The 20,649-nt window shown below is 40.7% G+C and overlaps 2 protein-coding genes across 2 annotated transcripts; one reads left to right on the forward strand and one right to left on the reverse strand.

Annotated features, from left to right (window-relative positions):
• The first annotated feature begins 4,254 nt into the window (after positions 1-4,254).
• On the forward strand, positions 4,255-19,556 carry LOC146573480 (putative E3 ubiquitin-protein ligase HERC4). The gene is made up of 13 exons (XM_085278379.1): positions 4,255-4,551; positions 11,758-11,894; positions 13,248-13,384; positions 13,614-13,828; positions 14,719-14,777; positions 14,860-14,925; positions 15,131-15,196; positions 16,088-16,175; positions 16,264-16,478; positions 16,599-16,866; positions 17,011-17,165; positions 17,382-17,620; positions 18,876-19,556. Exons 1-13 carry the CDS (start codon positions 4,489-4,491, stop codon positions 19,124-19,126), a joined length of 1,959 nt encoding a protein of 652 aa, XP_085134505.1. The 5' UTR covers positions 4,255-4,488; the 3' UTR covers positions 19,127-19,556.
• LOC146573481 (uncharacterized) lies at positions 8,268-12,439 on the reverse strand. Its single transcript, XM_085278378.1, has 6 exons — positions 12,398-12,439; positions 11,013-11,138; positions 10,763-10,896; positions 10,491-10,656; positions 10,010-10,303; positions 8,268-9,709 (listed from the first exon to the last, which is right to left on the reverse strand). Exons 1-6 carry the CDS (start codon positions 12,430-12,432, stop codon positions 8,854-8,856), a joined length of 1,611 nt encoding a protein of 536 aa, XP_085134504.1. The 5' UTR covers positions 12,433-12,439; the 3' UTR covers positions 8,268-8,853.
• Positions 19,557-20,649: the final 1,093 nt, after the last annotated feature.

Below are 20,649 nucleotides of genomic sequence, written 5' to 3' on the forward strand. Positions count from 1 at the left end.
AAAAAAAATCCAGTGTTGTCACCTTTGACAGTCTGATGCAGCTGCTTGAGAAATCTGGGGAGGTAGCCAAGGAGCCAGTTTTTCCCACTCCCACTGAAGGGATAGATGTGAGAGAGATGCAGGCCTCGCAGACGTCAGGCTCATCTGAATTCAGTCAGCAGAGTCAATCTATCCCGAGGTAAATGGCCACAGACACAGCTCCTTCCGAGGATCGGAATTATTTCAGAAGTCTACTCCCTGTTCATGCTTGTGGCAAGTGCACATTACAGAAATTCATATACATACAAAAGAGGGGAACAGTGGCACTACTTAAAGTGTGCATCGGAAGGAGAATGCAGAGGGTGAAGGCAGTTGGCTTAGAGTAAACATCAGAACAGTAACAGTGGATTCTTTGCTTAGATAAAACAGATGAGCTGTTATTGGCTCATTTTCATCTAAATGCAGAGATGTTCTTTTCTAACGATTCACCTCCTGAAACCTTTCTGCAAATGCATTGCAGAGTCGCTCACATATTTAGCTTAATGCATTTTTTATTTGCGTAATTAGAGGGCTGACCTCGATACAAAAGTCAACTACATGCGAGTTTCTCCAATGTACAATAACCTGTGACTACACAGACGCTGTATGCATAGTTTATTGCTATTTAATCTGTTTTCTTTATGTAGTTGCTCATAATGAGATTTAGAGCATAATTTTATACTTAAATTGGGATCTGAATTTTAACCATTGGGTGATGATTTTTATTTTATTTATTTTTTGGGGGGGGGCAAAATCCTCTTCCAGGAAATGATGGAGCTGGAGTTGTTTTGCTAACTTCACCTTATTAGTTAATTAAAAATTCTGCTCATTTCTTGCGTTTTTGCCAACAGTTTTCCATTTCATTATGCTGCAGAGTTTGTGGCTGGTTGCCCACAACAGCTCACTGCTCCATATTTGGGTACACTCTCTGTTGGTGTCAATTATCCTCTTTGACAAACACTGACCTTGTTTATGTGTCTTGGGTTAACACAGCAGCCACTCATAACGAGTCCATGTGAAAGGTACAAAGGGATTTTTCCTACGTCCTCTGTGATCTTAAATATCTCACTCTCTCTTTTTTATATTTTACCTGTGTGAACTATAAAATGTGTTTTTCGGTTGACTTGCATAATTTTCTAATAAACAGCACTGAGTTTAATTATTGGTGTCCACAGTACTGGCAGTTAATTATGTATAGTATTTCCTTTTTGGTCGCCTGGTAGGGCTCAGCTGCTGTTATTTTGCACACCCTAATAATCCTGTAATGTATTCTCTTGTGCTTCGCGTGCTACTTGTCACATTGTCACCTAGGATTTCCATGCTTGCTTTCAGGTTCAGCATTTATTTTCTACTTTGTATCTGTCGTGGCACAGCCTGTTTAAAATGCAACAATGACTCACTCTCCCCAGGAGCTTGTTTAAAGACCGAGTTCACCCAAATCACACAGATAGATGTCTTCTTTTTTCTTTTGGGGGGGGTGTTCAGATACCCCTGACAGTTGCAGTAAATTAAGATTAATCGGTCGCTTTAATATAATTTCTGGAATATGTCGACACCTAGAGGTTTGTTTGTTTTTTGTTCAGTGATTTTAAACAAACAACGAAATTAGGTAAATCTTTACTTTAAAGGATGCTGATTGCTGTGAAGTGTCCTGCTTGGTTTGCACCATTCGTAGCATGTTGTCCATATAGTGCAGTGGTCCCTAACCCCCGGGCCATGGACCGGTACTGCTCCGTTAGTCGTTTGGTACCGGGCTGCGAGAGTGGAGGCTCGAGAGTGAAACTGATGGTTCTCAGGGTTTTTATCTGTTTTTAACATTATGTTTCCCTGGGTCTTTTCCCGTGTGCTATGAATAAATCTTTGTTTTTTGGTACCGGTACTGGTTTTATTAAAGGCTGGTCCGTGAAAATATTGTCGGACATAAACCGGTCCGTGGCACAAAAAAGGTTGGGGACCGCTGTTATAGTTGGAGATTCATTCCTCTTGAAATGAACAACTGCGTCTTAGATCCAAATCTGGAGCTACAATACTGTGCAAAAGTATTGAGTCAACTCTCATTTCTTTATGTTTTGCTAGGAAAGTGGGAAATGGGGCAGGGACTTCAGGAATAGTTCTCCTGGCTTCTTGAAAGACATTCAAAGCTGTTATTGGATGTTGGCTGCCTTTTTGTTCTGATTTCTGTCAAGATGATCCCAGAGTGATTCAGTCGAGGTCTGGGCTCTGGGGAGGCCAGTTTATAACTGACCATGTTTCATTGTTTGTTTATTTTCTATCCAGGTATACTTTTACTGCTTTGATGGTGTGTTTGGGATCATTATCATGCTTAAAAATGAAGCTCTCGTCAATGAGACGCTTTCCAGATGGTGTTCGTGGTGGATCAAAATTTGACCGTTCCCACGTGTTCATAATTCCATCGGTTTTGACAGCATCTCGCAGCTCCAGACCATGGTGGAGCCGCCGTTGTGTTTTACAGATGCCTGCAGACACTCACTGTTGTACCTCTCCTGACCTCCTGCATACATATTGATACTGATTTGAGCCATAAATTTCAAATTTGGATCCATCACTCCATAAATCCTGTTGTCACTGATTTTTAGTCCAGTTCTTGTGTAATTTGGCATACTTCAGCCTTTTCTTCCCGTTTCCCTTCCTAAAGAATGACTTCTTGGCAGCCACCTTTCCACTGAGACTATTTCTGATGAGGGTTCAATGAACTTTAAATGGATCAGATACATCCTTGTTTAATGTGTGGATGATTAATAAGTCAGCGTTAAACAACTAAAAAAACAAGTAAAAACAAAAACATTTCTCTGAAAGTTGTCAAGTACAAGGACTGGACTGAGATGTCTGAAGATAAACATTGAAAGAAAGCCTGGAGAGCTGTTATAAGATCACTTCAAAATATTACAAGACACTCTGGCCTCTTGGAAGCAAAATATAAAGAAATGAGGGGTGGCCTAAGACCTTTGCACAGTCATGGAACTCAACACATAACTTCTAAGTTTGGCTGAGCACCACATCTGGTAAAATGTTCATTAAAAATAACCCCACACATCCTGAGTATACTCCTGCTAACAAACACAGATGCGCTGCGTAAGTGACCCTTTAAAATCCACACAGTGTCTCAGTTTTTCACAACATATGAATATTACCGGTAATGAGACGTGGCCCTTGCGATCGGCATAAGCCATTGCTCATATTTAAATGCAATGATAACACAAGGAATCACGTTCTTACAGTCAGGTCAATACTGTGATTGATAGTCTAATTATACACAAACCGGGACACCAGACTTTCTGCGACCAGCTGAGGTCAGACCTGGGTGCCACCACAGATTCATTACTCAGTCAGTGAAGGCGAAGAGTTGCATGAATCAAAAGAGACTCTGAACTACTAGCAGTAATCACATGAACCTTCCCGTCATTCATCGTGTGCTCCAGAAGGCTGTTAGGCCAACCGGGCACTCCCTCTGGTTGGTTCACTGACAGAAAGCTGTCACATCAGGAAATGAGGCAGCCTTCATCATTCTGCACCCAAACAGGAAGCGCAGTTCAGGAGATTTTGAATGTGGAGTGCCGCTTAGGAATCAGACAGGTGATGAGGTCTAACAGGATCCTCGTGTGAAAGAATAGAAAGACAGCAATTACGCATGCGCAGTGTCGTTCAGAAAAGCTTTTTGGCTTGTTGAGAAAACAGAAACAGTCGGTAGTTGTAAGCGATTTTGATTAAATGCATCCACTTGTGTTTGTTTGCAAAAATTATACATATTAAGGTTTGTTTTTTTAAATAAGTATTTCCACCTGTTGAGTGCGCGTGCGCCTCAAACTTTAACAAACCACTGATTTTCTATTTTGCGCAGCTTTCTTTTTATACCCTCAGTAATTTTCACTGCTTTGTCTTTGCTGCGTGATCAACATCTACCTGGGTGGCCAACAATACACCTGCGTGTCTCAGCAGGTTCATTAAGGCATTTTCCACAGCGTGTAACGGAGCCACACGTGGAGCCTCTTCTTTCTCGTTAAGGTTCCGCAACTGAGTGGCTGCACACCACGGCTCTGTTGAGACTGCAGCGAGCGAAGGTCAGACTGCAGTGGGTGCTGTTGGTTGAGAGCCCGCTGCCTGAACTTGTGAGGGGAGGAAAGAAGAGAGAGGGGGGTGGGTGGGTAAGGGGCGGCTGTGCGCGCTCTTCCCGGCAGAGTGCGTCCCGCTCCACACGCGCGCGCGCGCGCACACTCATCGGAGTCACTCTGCTTCCAGGCATCGGGCTGCCTTCTCTCCTCCTGAATATCTCAGATGAACAGTCTGAAGGACGCCGTCAGACCTCTCCTGCCCGCGCACCTCCAGGAGGAAACAAACTGTGTGTTTGTTGTTGTTGTGTCGCTGTTTACTCCACAGTTTCCTACCCGGTGATTCTGGATTTACGGAGAATTGGAAACAGCGTGGGCGCGTAACTCCCGAAATCATGGAATTATGGATAAAGTTGATGTTGCTGTGCAGCTGCAGCTTTGGAGCAAGTGCAGACTTCGATGGCAGGTAGGGTCACGCAGGCTGAGAAACGAAGGCTTTTTGTGCGATAAGGCTGATTTTGATAAAGAACCCGTCAGAATGCGATTCATCCATTTGTGTGAAAACTGCGCCTTCGCTTCGAGGCGACACTTTGGTTGCGAGCTGCTGTGGATTATTTGAAGCTCTCCAAAACTGAAAGCATGTTGCTCCCGTGAAAGTGAGTGTCGAATCATATCAAGCGTCTTCGCTTTATTTATTTATTTTTTTAATTTCACGATCACAACTTTTATTTTCATTCAACAATGAATCCAAGTGCACCCCAAAGCGTCTTGTGCTTTTGCGCCTCTGAGCTTGGATTCTTTTGTAGCGCTGCAAAAAAAAATTGAAAACTGAAAATCGCATCTCGCCAAGCGATTCTCGTCTTGTGCAGACGTCAGGCTGATTATAAAGTGATGTGACAGCACATTGCCCGGCGATCATGTTCAAACACGAATCCCACGAAGTGTGTGAAGACGTGCCAGACCCCAAAGAATGCACGTGTCCGAGATTTCCATCTATGGCAAGCCATTAGTGCCAAAATTCGCCACTTTCCTAACCCGTTTGGTTAAGAAATGGCGTAAAAAACGCCGTTTAATTTTTCAAAACGCCGAAAAAAACGGCGTTCTGTTCCGACAAACGCCGCTTTTTCCGCCGCTCGGATGGCGCCCTGAACGCACCATCCGAGTGACGTAAAAAGCGGCGTTCAAAGACAGACGGAAACGCCGTTTTTTACGCTACTCGGCACAAAACGCCGTTTTTATGCATCTTTGAACGGCGTTTTTTACGGCGTTCTCTGCCAGCTGTAACGGCGTTTAAAACGGCGTTTTATTGAAATTATGCAGGGCACTCCCCATGGTTCCCTCATCCAATTACTTTCAACTCATTTCACCCAATCAAAGAAGAGGAAGTGCAGACCACACTAATGCATCACCGATTCACCTTGCTGCTAAGTGATTGCCTATTCAGTACCAGTGCTTGTCACAGTATTCACTTGTATTATAATCCCACTATGCATTTTGATGTGTTTAAGGCATGATCGAGCAAACAAACGACAGAATACTTTTTCTGAAACCTTAACTGTGTTACCTGTTATGGCAGCTAACAGGTAATGAGCAGAGCTAGCTCTGCTCATTTCTGAGCTTCTTTCTTATTTTCCTCTTTACTTCTCTTAACCTTTAACTTATGTTTTAGCAATCAGATCCTGCCATCTTGCATTACCGCTTCGTGCTAGTTATGTTGACTTTTCTCTTCTTTTGTCTCCACTTTTTTCACCCGTGTTTGGACACTCGGCGCATGGCTCCTTTGTTTACATTAGGGATCAGCTGTTAGCGCTGCGCCCTGCAGCTGCGCTACCGGCAGACATACCCTACATCCCCAGTGAGGGAAGAAACGGGGGTGATGTCTCCCGAGGACACCTCACACACCTTCTCTCCTTCCTGTAATCACTTTAAATGTGAGATCGCTCCCTGATATGATTGAGGAGCTAATGACGCTAACCCGGTCACAGTGGCAGTATCCCGGCACTGCCCGGTACTCCCTCTGTGAGTAGGCTGCCCGGCTTCCAGCTGCTGCGGGCGGACAAGACGAGAGACAGCGGTGAGAGGAAAGGAGGGGGGCTGGCAGTGTTTGTTAAAGACGGTTGTGGTATCTCTGGGCACATCGCTGTGAAAGAACAACTCTGCAACACAGACATTGCGCTATTAGCCGTTAGCATCCGTGGAGGTAGCCTGTGACTCTCTGTGGTCCGCAGACTGCAAACGCAATCTCCGAGAGCTCTTCTTCTAATATCAGGGGACTTTAATCATGTCTCGCTGGACTCCACACTGCCCACCTTCACCCAGTATGTGACCTGCCCCCACCGTAGGCAATAAAACATTGTACTTAATGTATGCCAATGAAAAAGTGGCATACAGTTCATCAGCTCCCCCTGCCCAGGGAAGATCGGATCGTAACCGAGTGCGTCTTGTCCCTGTGTGTGCAGCCCTTACTGTGCAGGGAGCCACTAATCACCCACGCAGTGCAGAGATGGTCCGCGGAGGGCATATAAATAAATAATAAAAGCAAGTAAATGACAGTATGCTCTTTCTGAAACAAACGGAGACCTTAACTTTTATCAAAATACCGTTTTACTCAGTTTAAAGTAATACCACTGTATAATAGCCTTCAAATTTAATAATGTTAACAGTATCTCAGGAATATTTTTGCCCTTTCAACATGCATTAAAAAAATAGATATACAGTTTTGAATCAGACCTGTATGTACGTTTTCTCAAAATTGACGTAAATAAGTAATCTCAAGAACCTGAAATAATAGTTTCCCACGTAAACTGGAGATGTCCTTGTCAATGTCATCAGAGTACTGTGGATGTCTTACACGAATTTGAAACATAAAACCAGAGTGGCACATGACAGTGTTGCACATAACATAACTAGTTTATATGACATGAAGTTATAAAAAAAAAAAAGAATCCATGTAACTTGGTAATGGCTTCTTTCTGATAACTGTCGGCTGCAGTGTGCATTATCTTGACAAAAGTATAAGATACTGAACCCACTGATATGATGTGGTGGAGGAGCACAAATACCTGGACACCCACATATATACATTTGCTGAACTGGAAGATCAAAACAGAAGCTGTACACAAGCAGTGTATGGGCAGGCTATTTTTTGTGAGCAAGCTTGTGCAGCGCACTTTGATGTGTTCTTCTTGGATCAGGAGAGCAAGCTCTGTGATTGGCTGCACTTCGGAAGCTGTGGTGGAGAGGAAGTGAGTGAACAAACTGCCATGCATCATGGATATTCCTCTCAATCCACCTCACCAGGTACTTCTCTAAAAGTGTGACTCAGGTCTGTTGCCCCAAAGGATACAGGAAATGTTAGATATTTTAGTATTTTGGGAGCATGTACTGAATACCTTTTTTGATGATATTATACAAAGGACCCTGTTTCTGCAATGCCCTTTGTTTGAACTTCATCTCCTCTTGCTGCGACCCCACAGGCAACTTCCTTTGGCCTGCTGGTCTGGAAAATCCAACAGTTCATCTATATGTAAAGAAGGCACTTAAACTGGAACAGGCATAGCTGCGTTGATCCTGCTGTGGTATAGTGGGACAGTGCATTCCTCGAGTGCACATCAAGTTTGCAGCCTGCTAAAGATCACACACCATTGATTATGTGCCTTTAGGTATATATGGTTAAACATTTCCTAATGCAAATAACTACATGCAGTATTCTACCATGTGCAAACTTATATCACTAAAGGATTCTAACTGTCTAGTGTTTAATGGACCTGTCAAAAGTATGTTGAGATTATAGAAGGCCCCTTTCAGAGCTAGGGGGAACTTCCTTATATGGTTGTAACTTGTAACTTGAAACTTGTTGACACACTTTTACCCTTCTGCCTATAAAAACCCTGCACAGAAGAATAAACTTTGAGTTGATTTTGGGAAAGCAACCTGAAGCAGTCTCTGTATCATTTTGTTCTCCCAGGCTACTCCCGGCGCTGTAACTAACCCGCTGAACGGCATACCTGAGCTTACTTTGAATAATTAATCTTATACAAAACTCTGCTTATCGCTGCCCACGTCTCGAAGGAAACTCGATCCACGGATGACCCGGAAGGAGAGATTTCTTTCAGGAAATGCACTGATTTCCATGACAGAATTCACAACAACACAGACACAGGTCGGTTCTTTGAAACGGGCGTTTATTACTTGGGCCTTCTCTCCTTGGCTTCACCATCACCAGTACGCCGATACACCATGAGAACTGGTCACAAGCGAACAGTACAAATCAATTAGCAACTTTAGAGTACACATATTAAGTCCAAACACAAATAACAACATTTCTCAAATGACAAATACCTCGTTGGCTGCTTGTCCTGAAAAGAGGTCCTTAAGTCCTTGTGTTGCTTTTTCTTTTAGTAAACTTTTAACTTAAAATCGCTTCATGAGAGACATCTGCTCCCTCGCAGTCCATGCAAAGTCTCGTGTACTCTCGTTAAGGGTATTCTCACGAGACACTAGCTCTTACACTTTACACATGTACATTTCAAATAAAGACATTTCAACACAAACTATATATATATTCATGATATTATGTAACTTATTATAAATCAGTCATCTACATCATGAAATCCACACAGAACATTTTAACAGCATTTACACCACTACTCAATGGTACATAGTAAACACGTATCATAACTTTTCACATTATATGTATCCAGTCACCTAGATATTTTGAAGTCTTTCCACTTGCTGCTATTATGTTTCAGTCATTAATTGAACTGTCTCAGTGATATGTGGAGTCCAGAAAGTATATTAAGCCAGTGATGAGCTCAATACCATGACTCCCTCTGGTGCCACTTAGTGGATTAAACAGTTCTACCACTTGCTCCATCACCATTCCGTCCAGAGTAAATTCAATGTCTGGCACAGTAATCCTCTCAGGCCAGTCGACCAGCAATCCCAGCTCATCTGTACCATGAGCAGCAGCACCACCACCAGAATCTGCACCTGAGCCCTGAGCAGCAGTCGTCTCACTCTCAGTGGCTGTCACACCACCATCAGCTGTCCCACCAATAGTCCCATCAGCAGCAGCTGCTCTGGTCTGAAAGATGTCCTGCATGGCAGTTGAGGCTCGGCCCTGTTGCTGGAGGCTGCCTCGGACAAAAATCTGTAATGGGCTCAAGTGTCTCTCTGTCCGCAAGCCATGATTGTTCCACTGTTGAGTGAAGTCTTTCAAATCTCTGTTGATCCTTGGGAGATAGATGTAATGGAGAGCCCAAAGGTGCATTTCATTGTCAATGTCAATGATGCCTTCCTCCTCCAGGTGGTGAAATAAATCACAGTACACATTGGTCATTCCTCGCCACAGATCACCCCAGAGCCTCTCAATTCTCTGATTATGGGTACTCCTTCCTCTTAGGGCACTTCCACGATCAAAGCCTCTGAAAATGTTCATCATCAGGCAGACAGCATTGTTTTCCCCTCCTCTGTCTGTCCGGACCCTCGAGGGTACACCATAGGATACCACGGCTCTGATGAAACTTGATAAAACAGTACTGCTACGGTTGTTGTTTGAGGCATGAAGGAAGACCACAAGACGACTGTATCCATCAATAGCCCCATGAATGACTATCCTCCACCTAAAACAGTGGTCCATAAGAAGAAAAATCTTATTTCTGCTTTGTTATTGAAACAATGGAAACACACACTCTTAATTGATTTACATGGCACTATTGCATGTCAAGTTTGTCTGTACGTTGCTTGCGATGTCTGTGTTCTCTCATTTTCCCCTTTAAACATAACCAGTTGTGTTAGAGGACTGCCCATCACAGGGCCTGGCTCTATTGGATGTGTCTTACTGTTCAACAGTTATATTTGATGTAATGCTGAATTTCACTTTGGTCAAAATAGGTGTTCAACAAATCAGTGTGCTTGGTTACCTTATCAGCTTGTGATTTCCATCAATGTGCCACAATGAGTTTGGACCTGCAACCTGATATGTTCTTCGTTCTGGTCTCCGCAAAACTGCTCTTATGGCAGCTGCTCCAGGATTTATCCGTAGCATGCTTGCTCGAACCCTCCTTCGCTGTACACGTAGTCCACGTACTCGCAGGGAGGCTCTGACAGCCTCAGGACCAATTTGTTCATTGCCAGCGACAATGTCCTGCACATGTTCATCCAGCGCACTGTCAGTCAGTTCCGCATACATTGATGCACGGGTGAAATTATACTGTCTGAAATCAGACAAAAAGAACACGAGTATTTTATCACTGCCATAACAACACACATCATTACTTGACTAGTTAGTGCACATTCAAATATACTAATTTTTACAATTTCACAATACCATTTAATTTGAATAAACAGTGGGTGTGTGTCACAAAAGAACTGAAAGTCACACTGGTTTCAAAAGTCACTGACCGCAGACGTCTTCGAATTGTACGAAGTGAAACATTCAAAATATCAGCCATCTGAGGTGCAGTGAATCCACATGACTTCAGGAATGAAAGCTGTTCCCGAGTGATAAGGTAAAGGGATCTGCCTCTACCTCTGTTGAAAACCACTGGTGCCTGGTATCCAAAAGAGCCTGAAAATATATAAGCGTTTGGTGTATTTGGAAAATAGGTTAAGACAGAGTCATAATTTATTTCACACTTTTGATCAGTCAAGGAATCGACACAATATGTGCTTACCTTGTTGGCCATGCTGAGTAGACAGTTCGACCTCCTGAATCAATTCAGCCAAGTCACGCAGAAGTTGATCTGCTGCAGTTACACTGATCAGTCTTCCTCTTGCCCACCGAAGGCTTCTCTGCATTGTCTCCAACCTCAAAGACATCAAAAAATTACTTCTTAATTCATGTTATATTTTCAGGCCATATTCCCCTTAAACATTTTATGCAAGTTAAAATGTTAAATGTTTTCCATCATGCTTTCATCATACCTCCTTAACGCTAACTGTAGCACATCTGGCCCAACATCGTCCATCAGCAGCCGCCGTGTACAGTCATTATGAATGTTCTTGCACCTTGAGATGAAAATCCTCCAGGCCATACTTTGTACTGTGATTCTACAAAGACAAAAATTTAAATTATTGCTTTCAACAGGTTTATATATTTAAATAAATCAAAAAATTTCATGTTAGTCTTCTGAAAATTGTGACTGAGCACTTTTGGAAACACTATGTCATCACTAAGTATTGGGACTGTGAACAGTTACAGAATGCATCTGAAATAAATGTCACATTCTAACAGGTTATAGTTCTGTTAATAGAGCTTTTGAATCTACGTTTCATACATATTCCTATCTTTAATAGCAGTATGTCAACGATGTCAACCAATATTTTCATATTTCAAACACACACCCAAGTTAAAAATTTGAATCTCCGCATCTTCTACTCAGCAGATCTGAAAAATCATTTTTGATAATGTTCCGATTCCATTGTCAAATGTTCCCATCCATGTTATTCATCTTTGTTTATTTTAAATGCTGTCATTAGTTTTTTTTTTCCAACTAATTACCAAAATGAACATGGTCTACATTGTTTTGCTCACTTAAATAAAACGACATTTTTGTATTGTACCCTGGGTTCATGAAGACCATGCTGTCTTTTAACTTTATTATTTCTTTTCTGCATATACTGACTGTTCTTTATTCATTTCTCTACTTTCTCCTCTCTTCTTCTTCAGTCAAGTTTAACGGCAGCTTGCATCCACTTTCTCCTCTCAATTCCGCTGAGATTAATTCCCGCTCTACTGTACAAGACTTGTGAATGGTTACCTGGAGGGATGTACCACTGTGAGAGGGGTGATACGGAACAGTCCAGGTGATCGCTGCTTTAATTTACCGGTCAGATATACCTAAATTGCACGTCGACATAGCTAGTGAACTGTAACTAGACCATAAATCAGTGATAACAAAAGAACATTCAATCTACTTTCTCCGGTACTTTATAGAAAAAAAATCAACATCAATTCAATGTCGGCTTTCTATCTGGGGTGGCAGTGCAGTAACGTGTAGCCTAATCCGGCTAATGTAACAAGTGATATAAAACCGTATTTTAAATAATATAAAGTGGCTAAACGGAGTACCATATTAAAGACCTTATTAACATGCCTCACCTAAAATGGCATGTTGGCAACATTCCTAACGGACAAAGGTTAGCATGACTTGTCTGTGAAGGTTCTCAGCATGACTTTTTTTTCGCTTACTACAATACAAAGCTAACATATAACATGTGCTTAAAAGGACAAAGCAATGTTTTTGAATCATCGCTTAGCTTTTAGTTAGCAAAGACGAACAATAATTGAGATTAACTAGGGTACTTACGGTGTTTTTTGTTGGCGCAGAGATTTCGCATGCATTCATCTGTATGTAGTTTGTCGCACATAGCTTGATTGAGACAACACAAATATGAGGTTGACTGTGATTGGTTAACACAAATTCTGATCACAGGTTGTGGTAAGGGGTGGATTAAAAATAAAACACAACCTTCAGTCTTGCTTATCCAATCACAAACAATGTACCTTCTCCCGCCGTACTTTGAATTTTAGGGATGCTATATATATATTTCTGCCAAGCCTTTTGGCGGACTTTTTGGGAACAGTCATGTCCGAACGGAGCGCTGCATTTCGACGGAGAGTCACTGATATCAGAGACAGAATGAATGCCCAATTTAACCGGCTACTGAATCAAGATGACAGTGAAGAGGGGACATCTCTTCTACAAAGGTGAAATGCTTTGGTGGTGGTTACTCTATTGGCAAGCTTTTAGCTTTGCGCCTTTTTTGTTTTTGCAAAAGGAAATAACTTTTACATTTTTAAATAATAAATGGCTCGTTTACTAATTATCTGTTACAATTCAACAACAAATTCTGTAATCATAAATGTCTATCCTAGATTGACGACTTCAAATGACAGTCATTTTAATCCCTGTTATGTGCATTTATGCATAAAGATTTTAGTTTATAAATGTAGCATATCCCATATTTTCAGGGAGCATTTAATTTGCGAGACAATCGAAAAATGCATGCAATAAACACCGATTGAACACTCATTCCTTACTCTGAGTGTGTTGGGTGGTTTTTTTTTCTTTTCTTTTTTTTCTTGGGGGGGGGGGGGGTGGGGGGGTGTCTCTGTGTGATTAGTTTCACTAAAATTATCTCATGGTCTAATGATAGCTTTGGAGTTTTCCGCCAACAGCACGGAGGTGGGCCAGTGCGCAGACCAAGAGGCGGGAGAACCAGACATCGCCAGTTAACGTTTAAGGTGTCAGTACTAAGGAATCCCACACTGACACACTACCGATCTCATAGGGGTAATCAATATTTATATTAATATTAATTATTTGGAGTGATGGGTTTGAAAAATGAGAACTACATCATGGTGTCAGTTGTTTACAAATTGTAGAATTTGGCATTAGATTTTTAGCACCTTTGTAATCTTTATTTCCTTGCACCAATAAGTTGATGTTGAGACACTACAATGTGACAATTTACCCTTTTCCGTTTTTAGGGAAAGCTAATTTGGTTTAAATTTGATTACAGATGCCACTCCTGCTACTCGGGTGGTCGTTCCTGTAAACCTAAATGCAGCTGAATTCAGGCAGGCACTACGGGACAATATTGCAGACATACCCTTGCAGTTCGATCTATGCAAAGTGAATGGACAGCGGCTCATTCTTCCTCTTGAAGAGGAGACGCCCCAAGAAATTAGAGCAAGAAACCTACTGGGTCGCTCCAATCTTTATATCCGTCCAAAGGTATTCAAATGTTCCACTCGGGTGGCTGATATGGCATAATTGTCACTATTACTGTAACTCAGTGGCGCTCCAGTCACCCTAGTATTGTATAAGACATCTTTAACATGTTACTGCTCAGAATAATAAATGCTGTGATTTTCCCCAAAGGATTTGAGACATTCATCTGATCACTATGCCAGATGGCTATGCTTAAATAATGCCCCGCCAATTGATTCACTGTTAATAACAGAAATGCAGTAGAGCAAGCTTCAACTGTGGTCTAACAGTATTTTAGGGTTAGGGTCATTTTGTTCTTGTAATCTTAGTTTCCTGGGTTCTGGCTTTTTCATTGTCTTTTGTTAATGTCCTTAACCTTTCCTTTATTTATTTATTTATTTTTTTCCCCCTCAGTTATCCTAAGTTCTACCTACCCAAAGTGTCACGGTCCTGAGTCTGTGGACTCGTTGTTTTTCTGTTTGTATTAGTTAGCTTTGATTTCATGATGTGTTTTGATTCTCTTGGGTTTGATTTCTGTCGCTAGTATTCCTAACTTCCTAGGTCCTGGGCATTTCTTGTGTTCTCCTTCTTAGGTCGTGGTTCTGTGTTCTGTTAGTATACAGTCGTCTCTGTCAGTGTGTCTCTTGTTCTGTCACCGTATCCCCTAGGTTAGTCCACGTCTGTTCAGTTTCCTGTTTTACTTTGAAAGTCTGTGTACTATGTCAATGTGTTGAGTTTTGCCTCGTCATGTCTGATGAGTCCCAGCTGTGCTCTCCTCCTGTTTCACATTCCCTAATCACCTCAGTATGTATTTAAGCCTTGTGTGTTTCCCTGCCAGTTGGCGCGTTGTCCTCTGTTCTTGTTTGTCATTTGTTGTTCCATTTCTTTTATATTTTAATAATCTGGTGTTTTAGATTACAGAGGCCAATGAGGACTCAACTGGTGGAGAAGTTGTGCAGTCTGAGATGGCAATGTAAGTCTTTGACAACTGCCTTTGGACTGTAGCACTGTGAATGCATTACACCCTCTCATCAACAATATTTACCATATTGCAGTGTGCTGCATGACACCGAGACACCTGACCATAGCAGGCACAATGTACAGGAGCCAGAGGTTATCAGGTAAATGGCACTTTGTTTGTTTATGAGTTGGAATTTTAATCTTAAACTATTGCACAATTTCATTAATTTTTTTGGTAAAAACTAGTTTGGTACAAACTAATTATATCATTATTATAACTTGGATCATTTTGTGTAGTCTAGATCAATAAATATCTGCATTGGGGTCCTCTTCCTGCTATGAAATATTTCTGCTATTCCTTTGCAGTGGTCTGCATGAAAACCATACAGCTCATTCTAGTAGGCATGGTCTCCAGGAACCAGAGGTTAACAGGCAAGTGGTAGTTGTTGAATAACATGCCAAAACTTAAGTGTAAACTGGAACTTATAAAGCACACACTATAGGTAAATAGACACTCAATAAGTACAATATACGGGGTGAGACCAGCGAATATTAAAATTTGAAAGGTTGCATGTATTGAACTGATAACATTTATGTGCTCTGAATATAGACCAATGGTTTAATTGCCTCATTCGGTTTCTGTTTTGCTTTTTCATGTTTTTCAGATTTGTTGATGTCATGATATTGGTATTTTTAATTGCTGAAAATGCATCGATAACACTTTAGTCAGCCTGACCATTCAGACACTTGGAACTAATCACCCAAACTATTCCCAGTAAATGGGCAGTTCCTTATGTTTCACAAAAAAAGGAAAAGAAGACACTGCTGGCCTGTGATAATCTTTTGTGCGCAGGAAAACTGCACTGTCAAAACTTGAAAGTTGCATTTTATAGTTTATTGATCCATTTTGGCAACCAATAACAAGATCCATTTTTGTTCCTTCATGCTGCTTGTCTCTCAAATTAAAAAAACAAACAAACAAACAAAACAAAAGGCCCATCTCAGTGCATGCTGGTCTTATACCAGTCTCTTAAGTTATCAAAAATAGCCCTGAAATTCTTCCTGGCGACTTGATAAGATAAACAACAAAACAATGAAGTGAGCATTAACCTACAAATAAAAAAATGATTAACCCAGAAATAGAAGTAAACTAACAACAAACTTTATATTTTAATATTTTGAAATTTGTTTAAATCCAAATGGCTCCAACAGATGCAATCAAGGACCAAATAATGTGAAATCAGATTCTTTTATCAGATGAGTCATTCCATTTCAGTATGTATACATGATATTAAAAAAATCAAATGCATTTGTTCTGTTTAGGGAAGAGTTTTACATTGACTCTGCAGAGTCAGAAGTATCAGACCTGGATGAGGCTGTCCTGGCTTCCCCTGAACAAAATGACTCGCATGTATGTCTCATGAACAACACTGCCAGAACTGCTGTGTATGTGTTTCATGTAGTCATGACCCTTCTCTCTCTCCCCCCCCCCTCTTCAGGACGAGATGGACCTTGCGACTGTGATGAAAGATTTCCAGGAAACTCATCTTGACACCAGCAATTATTGTGCAATAATAGCCCGACGTAGGAAAATCCTACATAGTGCCTGCATGGCACTTTCAAAGTCATATTTTGCCTGGCATAAATTGCCAAATATTGAATTTGTTGGTGAAATGGCCGATGATTATGGAGGCCCAAGGCGGGAATTTTTTCGGTAACCCATTCCCATCTCTCCCACACAATAATAGAATGCATGAATGTGTTTTTTGTTGTTGCAAAGATGAAATCACAATTTGACTCAATTTTTTTTATTTTTTACTATCTTTTCCTGCAGATTACTTATGGTCGAAACTCAGAATTCCCTAGGGATTTTTGAGGGGAAGCCTGGCAGTCTGTTGTTCAGCTATAGCCAGCAGTTGCTGTCAAGCAACAAGTTTTATACGGCTGGTAAACTGATTGCTTGGTCGATAGCACACAATGGGCCAGGGCCACGGTGTATCAACAGACACCTGTTCTGTATGATGTGTGGCCAGAAGACATCTCTTGATGACTTCGATGTAGAGGTCTTCATGGACGAAGACGTCAAACAGAACATAGAAAAGGTAAAACTGTGTGCATGCTGAGGTGTAATTAAATTCAGTGAAACACAATGCATAGCTTAACTCATCAGTGGAACGTCTCAAAATGTAAGTACACTTAGTGAATGCTTTAAACGTATGTATTTATGGAGGTGCCTAATTTTCAAGGTTTCCAGCTGCAGCACCCCAGAAGACCTGGCAGACTTGAAAAGTCACCTTGGGGACTGGATTGCAGGCTGTGGTATCCCTGACATCTACACTGCCACACTACTTGATGTTAAGAGGATAAGGGGCGAGATTGTATCTCATTTTGCGTTTCACAGGTGAGAATTTGTTAGAAAATTACAAAGTACTTTCCTGGTCAGTGCTCGTCTTCCCATTGTGTTCCCCCCTAATAGTTAACACTTAAACAAATCATCAATCTGCTGAGTTTATATCTGTATTGCAGTTAAGGTGGTGTTTAAATTGACAAAACTTTTTGTTTTGTTTCACAATTTTGCTATGTTGTATGAATTGAGAGTACAATCTGTGGTCAACAGGGTTGCCAGCATGATTCAGCAGTTTGTTGCCGGTATGGACTCGTGTGGTCGGTTCTGGCAAATGGTGAAGAGATGCTGGAAGCAGTTCCTTCCTGTATTTACAAATGCAGGAAATAAACTTACAAGGAACAGCTTCCAGGATCTCTTCACCATTGGATGGAGTCCAGCTGGAAGTAACAGACGTGAAGAAGAGGAAGCAACCATCTTTCAGTGGGAATGGTGGCTTATGGCCATTCAGGGTGAGTACATAGAATACAACACATGTCTTGTTTCTGTTTGAATTGCTTCAGGCATTTAATGTTAAATACAGTGTCCACAATACAAAATACAGACAACTAAATCGAAACAACACTTGGGTGCAATAAAACCTTAGAACTTTGCAAAATCCACCCCTTCTTAGAGCATATGAGGAAGTTTTTGATTATTTTACCTTTTTAGGTGAGGTATTTGAAAGGAAACCACCTACAACAAATATTTTTGGAAGATTATTTCTTTTATCCTCTGTCATCTCTACCAGATCTTGCTTGTTTAGACTGATAGATAGGATGTAATTTGATTTTCATTGTGATTTCTGGTAAAACATTAATTTTATTACATGACCGAAAACTTCTAACACTAAAATATTAAATAGTTATATTACATACTTGTATTTAAAATATGGTAAAATTTATGATTCAATTGTATTAGCACATCTGAGAATTAAGTAAATGGTAAATGGCCTGTATTTGTATAGCGCTTTACTAAAGCAGTCATCCACACATTCACACACTGGTGATGGCAGCTACATTGTAGCCACAGCCACACTGACAGAGGTGAGGCTGCCGGGCACTGGCGCCACCGGGCCCTCTGACCACCACCAGTAGGCAACGGGTAAAGTGTCTCACCCAAGGACACAACGACCGAGACTGTCCGAGCCGGGGCTCGAACCGGCAACCTTCCGATTACAAGACTCAAGACTCTTGAGCCACGATCACCCCCAGTGTTTTTGCAGTGTTTAAGATAGAATAACACAATTTGAAACTTGTCTCCCTTTGAGACAAAGGTCATTTGTTAATTAGATGCACTGCCTAACTAGAACCTTCAGGTATTACGTTGACTATAACGAAACCTCCTGTATATTAGTGTCTTAGAGTAATCGAGTGGTGCAATGACAACACCCACGCAAATGTGACATCACTAGAAAGCCAATGTACTCTTGCAAGGACAGAATGAATAACTTCTTTAAAAAAAATACACATTGCATAAACAGTCCTTGACATATAGGTCTGACTCGGAGGACAAAATTAATTTCCTGTCTTAGCAGGGCAGGATTGCTTCGAGTAATTTTTTTTTTTTTTTTTTTTTAATGCAATGCTTTGCAATAATTGTTTTGCCTAACAACCTGTTTTTGACTCCAAAATAGTCATTAACGCAACTGTTCTACTATGCAGTCAGTGTAACTGATTATAAATCTACACATTGCACCTTATTTAACACTTGTATGTATTTTAACAGAGCGAGAGGTGGACCACACATTTGAAGAGCTCCTCGTCTTTATAACTGGGGCTGACTTACTTCCACCACTGGGGTTCCCACAGTCCTGCAACATCGACTTCTACGATCAGGAGTCAGGGATGCGGCGTATCCCGTACACATCAACGTGCAGCTTATCCCTGTATCTCCCAAGAGGTGTTGCAGATGAAGATCAATTCAAAGATCTTATGAATGATGCCTTAAAAGGATCCCTGGGATTTGGAAAGGTGTAGCTGCATACATGAACTGATGCTGGGAAGCTGTGGTTAAAACCTGTGGGCTTTTGGGATGAAGTTCTTATTGTAAATGTTCTTAAAGGGGATTGCTCCTGGCACTCAGGCTTCTTAAAGATTTTACATTTTAAAGGTGTTTTTACAAATGACTGTTCATTGTGTATATAGTTATATTTATAGTCCAGTTAAGACAACTAGGGTATTCATGCATCAAGCTATGCAAAATAAGTGGTGTTCAGAAAGTTTCCAGGAAATAGTTCAAATGACAATTCATCTAGAAATATTCTTTTGAAATATTGTTGTTTATGTTCAATTATAGTACACTGCATAGAGTGGTTTTTGTTTTTTATTTTCAAGATGTACAAGAGATGCCAGACAAACTTTGAACTAAAAGACACTGACTTTTGTAAAATAAAATATTGTAATGTCAGTTCTCATGGTGTCTTGTCTATTTAAAAATTAAATTTGAGGCTTACCTGTTACTGTCAAATACTGGTATTGGGTTCCATTGACGAGGGCTATGTAGTACAATTATGTGCTTAAGTCAAGGTAAAAGGTTAAATGAATTTACCCTCATTGTTCTCAAACCAAGAACTGAAGAATCAATCTCAACTCAGAATTAAAAGTTACGAATTAATTTTACTGGTTTCGAGAACAAAGCAGTTTTAACAAACTGACTTTAAGCTCCGGCGTTAACTCTGAGATTGACACCTGGCCTTTCACTATAACCTGGTTAAAAATCAATTATGTAATTGTGGTAGACTTATGTAAGAGGCTGTAAAGCTTTTTTGTAAAAAAAAAAAAAGAATCACGTCAAGATGATGAACACTGGTATTAAAATTATATTTTATACATAAGGCAATAACTGTAATTACCAAAGTAAAAATGATTTGTTAGACTCAGTTTGTTGGTGAACGATGCTTAAAAAGTGTGTAGCAATTTGGACAGTATATCCAGTGATTGCTTTGCTTTTTCTATGGTCACGGCTTACCTACTTTATTACAGTCATTTGGCTGTACGTGAAAATATATTTAGCTAAAGTTCCTTCTGCTTGTTTAGGTTTATCTCTGTGTTATAGGTTCATTCAGCCCAACCTCAGGAAACTTGTCTGCTTTCCTACTGTCATCTCTACAAGCCTAAAAACAATTTTAAAAGAGGCTATACACATGACATTTTTTCTACTTAATTTACTCGTGTGTGCCATACAGAGGGAAATATCTCAATCAGAATCGCATTTATTGGAAAAGTATATGCGCAAACACATACAAGGAATTTGGTTCCATTTGAGGGCATCTTTCAAGCACAAAAAAGTAAAACACAATCCATATATGTGTATGGACATGCATAAATACACACGCACACAGGTGTATAAACTAACAATATAATACACAATCTAATTCTTTTACACAGAAATTACAGGATTACAGAAGTTGATACCAAAGAGTGCAGTTGCAGTCTAGCAGTGTGACAGTTTAACCACTTAGGAGGGAGATGGCGGGGGAAAGAATTTTGATCAAAGTTAA

This window comes from Mchenga conophoros, linkage group LG6 (genome assembly GCF_057382185.1).
Source record: "Mchenga conophoros isolate Kocher_MC1m ecotype Shallow Benthic linkage group LG6, M_conophoros_male_GT1.1, whole genome shotgun sequence".
NCBI classification, from domain to species: domain Eukaryota; kingdom Metazoa; phylum Chordata; class Actinopteri; order Cichliformes; family Cichlidae; genus Mchenga; species Mchenga conophoros.